This window comes from Gastrolobium bilobum, unplaced genomic scaffold (assembly GCF_033153095.1).
Source record: "Gastrolobium bilobum isolate Gb01-03AN ecotype WA unplaced genomic scaffold, APGP_CSIRO_Gbil_v1 utg16198, whole genome shotgun sequence".
Lineage (NCBI taxonomy): Eukaryota > Viridiplantae > Streptophyta > Magnoliopsida > Fabales > Fabaceae > Gastrolobium > Gastrolobium bilobum.
This window is the reverse complement of record NW_026897479.1, coordinates 334,285-337,512: the sequence shown is the minus strand read 5'-3', so window position 1 is coordinate 337,512 and position 3,228 is coordinate 334,285. Positions and strand designations below refer to the sequence as shown.

The following is a 3,228-nucleotide window of genomic DNA, read 5'->3' as shown; positions in this document are numbered from 1 at the left end:
AATAACTTGTGGTATTTGTGCAGGTGCTCATGCTACTGAAGACTGTGGGGCACCCGAAACTGCAGATGTTAATGGAATTTGGCATGATCAAAAAGTTCCATATAATCCAGGGAGGAACCAATACGGCAATAACCAGAATCAAGGGTGGAGAAATCAAAATCAAAATCAACACCCGGGATTTAGTTACAGTTCGAACCATCAACTGAATCCTCCTATGCCAGTGCAACAACAACCTCCACAACAATCAGAATGGGAGAAGGCCTTTGCACAACTATCCAAGACCACTGCAGATTACATTCAAAGTTCCAATAATTTCAGAGAGGACATTTCAGCCTTTATGCAAGAGACAAGGGCCTAATTCCGGAATCAAGAAGCTTATATCCGGAATCTTGAAACTCAGATTGGCTAGCTATCAAAGCAGTTCACTGAAAGAGTTCAAGGAACTTTTTCAGGTAACACTATTCCAAATCCAAGTAGGGAACACTGTAATGCAATTACTACTATGAGTGAGAAAGCCATTGAACCTGAGGTAAAGCCTTCAGTTGAGAAAAATAAAGATGATGAACCTGCAACTGAAAAGGAAAAAGAAAAGGGAGTTGCTAAAGAATCTGCTGTAGAGAAATCTGTTCCTGAAAAGAAAGAGTTCAAATGGGAGAAAAAGAAAGCTCAAGAAAGGCAAGAAAAGCCATTGGAGCTCTCACCTTATGCAAAGATTCCATACCCACAGAGGTTCAGAGAAGAAATTCAAAAGCAACAGTACTCCAGGTTCCTTGACATTTTTAAGAAGCTACAAATTAATATCTCGTTTACGGAAGCCTTGGAGAACATGCCCAATTACGCAAAGTTCATGAAAGATCTTCTATCACGAAAGCGTAAGCTACAAGAATGTGAGACGGTGACTCTGACAGAGGAATGCAGTGCCATTATCCAGAAAAAGTTGCCTCCAAAACTTAAAGATCCAGGAAGATTCAGCATTCCATGCAACATAGGCAATATGGAAGTGAAAAATGTTCTATGTGATCTCGGTGCCAGCATCAACGTGATGCCACTATTTATGATGAAGAAACTGGGGATCACTGAAGTAAGGCCAACCAAGACAATAGTTCAACTGGCTGACCGCTCTACAAAACAAGCTTATGGAATCATTGAGGACATACTGGTAAAGGTTGACAAATTCATCATTCCTGTTGATTTTGTCATCCTTGATATAGAGGAAAATTCTACTATTCCTATGATCTTCGGAAGACCTTTCTTGGCAACCTCAGGAGCGCTGATTGATGTACCAAAAAGAGAGTTGATCTTACGGGTAGACGGGGAGCAGGCAATTTTCAAGTTCTTTGATAAAGAAGTCCCCTCACCTATAACTCAAGCGGAAGATCAAGTCTACTATATTAGTGAGAAAAAAGGAGAAGAAGAGTACAAAGAGAAATCTTCTCAAGAAAGTAAGCCAAAGGTTAAAATGGAGAAGCTCAGGAGCAAGGGAAAGCACGTAAACACCAAATTCAAAGCTATTGAGCCTACTACATCTCACTCATATGCACAAGAGTACTATGGGAGGACACCATTTCTGAATGTTGGAGCTTGGTCATCACCAAGCCCATGCTTTGAGCCACCATGAACATAAAAGAGGTACGTCAGGCTCGTGACGTAAAACAAGCGCTTGTGGGAGGCAACCCAATTTTTTTTAGTTTTTCAGCATTTTAGCATTCAGTATTTTAATTTTAGTTTAGTTTATTTTAATAATTCTTAGCTTAGTTTAATTTTTAGTTCCGTAAAAATAAAAACATTAAGTTAGATGATCAATTTGTGTTGAGATGAAATTTCAGGTAAAAGTGGGAATGAAGCATACCTAAGTACGCGAATCTTATTAAATTATATGATTTGTGAGTAAAGGAATTATAGAGCATAAGGGTTAGCTTTAGAGTTGAACAAGCATGCAAGGAATAGGAAAATATGGAGAAAATTTTCTAAGTATTGAGAGCTTAAGCCCCTAAAGGAGGCTTAAGCCCCCAAAAGTGAAATTTATCTCGGCCTTAGCGCGCTTAAGCGCTCTGGATCGCGCTTAAGCGCGCTCCACGATTGAAAAATCCCATACGAAGAGCGCGCTTAAGTTCCCAAGGGGAAGCTTAAGCGCGATAAACAATAAAAATGACCATAACTCATTGCCTCTCCGCGCTTAGGCGCGAGAGAGGAAGCTTAAGCGCGCTAAATAAAATTTTATCCCATTCCTCACTGCTTAAGCGCGCTTAAGCGCGCATTACTGCGCTTAAGCGCGCTCATTACTGCGCTTAAGCGCGCTCATCATTGACATTATGCATGCTGTTAAAGTATTTCAGTTCAATATACTCATTATTATTTTCAGATGCATCTGAATATAAATCTGGGAATTGTTTTGTGGAAATTGCACTAACTTTTCAAACATGATAGATACTCGAATGCTGATATGACTGCAGACACTACACAAGATGCTGCTGATATATATTATGCTGATGATGCTACTGCTGCTAAGGCCACAGTTAGAGATTACCAGGAGGATGCAGGAGATGAGGATACACCCACTACTAATATGGAGGAGGATTGATCCTCCTATCAGTTTTCAGACTTTGATATGTTGTTCAGTTTATTTTGATGATTTAGCTGTTAGTTTAGTGCATGTTGATATGGATGCATATTGAGACTGATTTAGACATGACGGTGATTTTTTTTTGGATATATGACATGTTGACGTAGTTTCTTATCTGTGACATGTGTGCAGAGTACAGTACCAAAATTTCCTGATTTAAATTTCTTGATTTATTGCTTATGATTCTTTTAGATTTAAATTTATTGCTGAGGACAACAAGATTTAAATCTGGGAATGGGTACCACGCAATTTATCAGACCATAAACTTCACATGGTCGGCAGGAGAAACTCATGATTACACAAATTACACAGAAATATCCAAATTACAAATGCAGTTTTTCAGGGGAGTTTCTCAATATTATTTTCATATTATATGATTTTAAATATTTCGTATTAGTTTATTTTAAAAATTATTTTGATTAAGTATTAGTTTATATTGAGTTTTCATATATATTAGTTTTTAATACCCCATCCATCCTTAATCACTAAATATTTAGTGAAATTTTAAAATTGGTGAATTTTTAGAATTTTCCATTGTGCTTGATATGTATGCATAGTGAATAATTACATGAAATTGGTTGATAGTTGAGATTAAGAGTATGATG

General features: G+C 37.7%; 1 protein-coding gene across 1 annotated transcript; it reads left to right on the top strand.

Moving 5' to 3' along the window:
- Positions 1-502: 502 nt before the first annotated feature.
- On the top strand, positions 503-2,581 carry LOC133307252 (uncharacterized). Its single transcript, XM_061507731.1, has 3 exons — positions 503-529; positions 581-1,332; positions 2,428-2,581. The coding sequence occupies exons 1-3, from the start codon at positions 503-505 to the stop codon at positions 2,579-2,581; spliced, it is 933 nt and encodes a 310-aa protein (XP_061363715.1).
- The last annotated feature ends 647 nt before the right edge of the window (positions 2,582-3,228 follow it).

Bases quoted from the DNA above. Each gene is read 5' to 3' on its own strand.
- LOC133307252 (XM_061507731.1), top strand. From the start codon at position 503: ATGAGTGAGAAAGCCATTGAACCTGAG. The intron at 530-580 runs GTAAAGCCTTCA...GCAACTGAAAAG, and splicing joins AGAAAGCCATTGAACCTGAG to GAAAAAGAAAAGGGAGTTGC. The intron at 1,333-2,427 runs GTTCTTTGATAA...CAAACATGATAG, and splicing joins GGGGAGCAGGCAATTTTCAA to ATACTCGAATGCTGATATGA.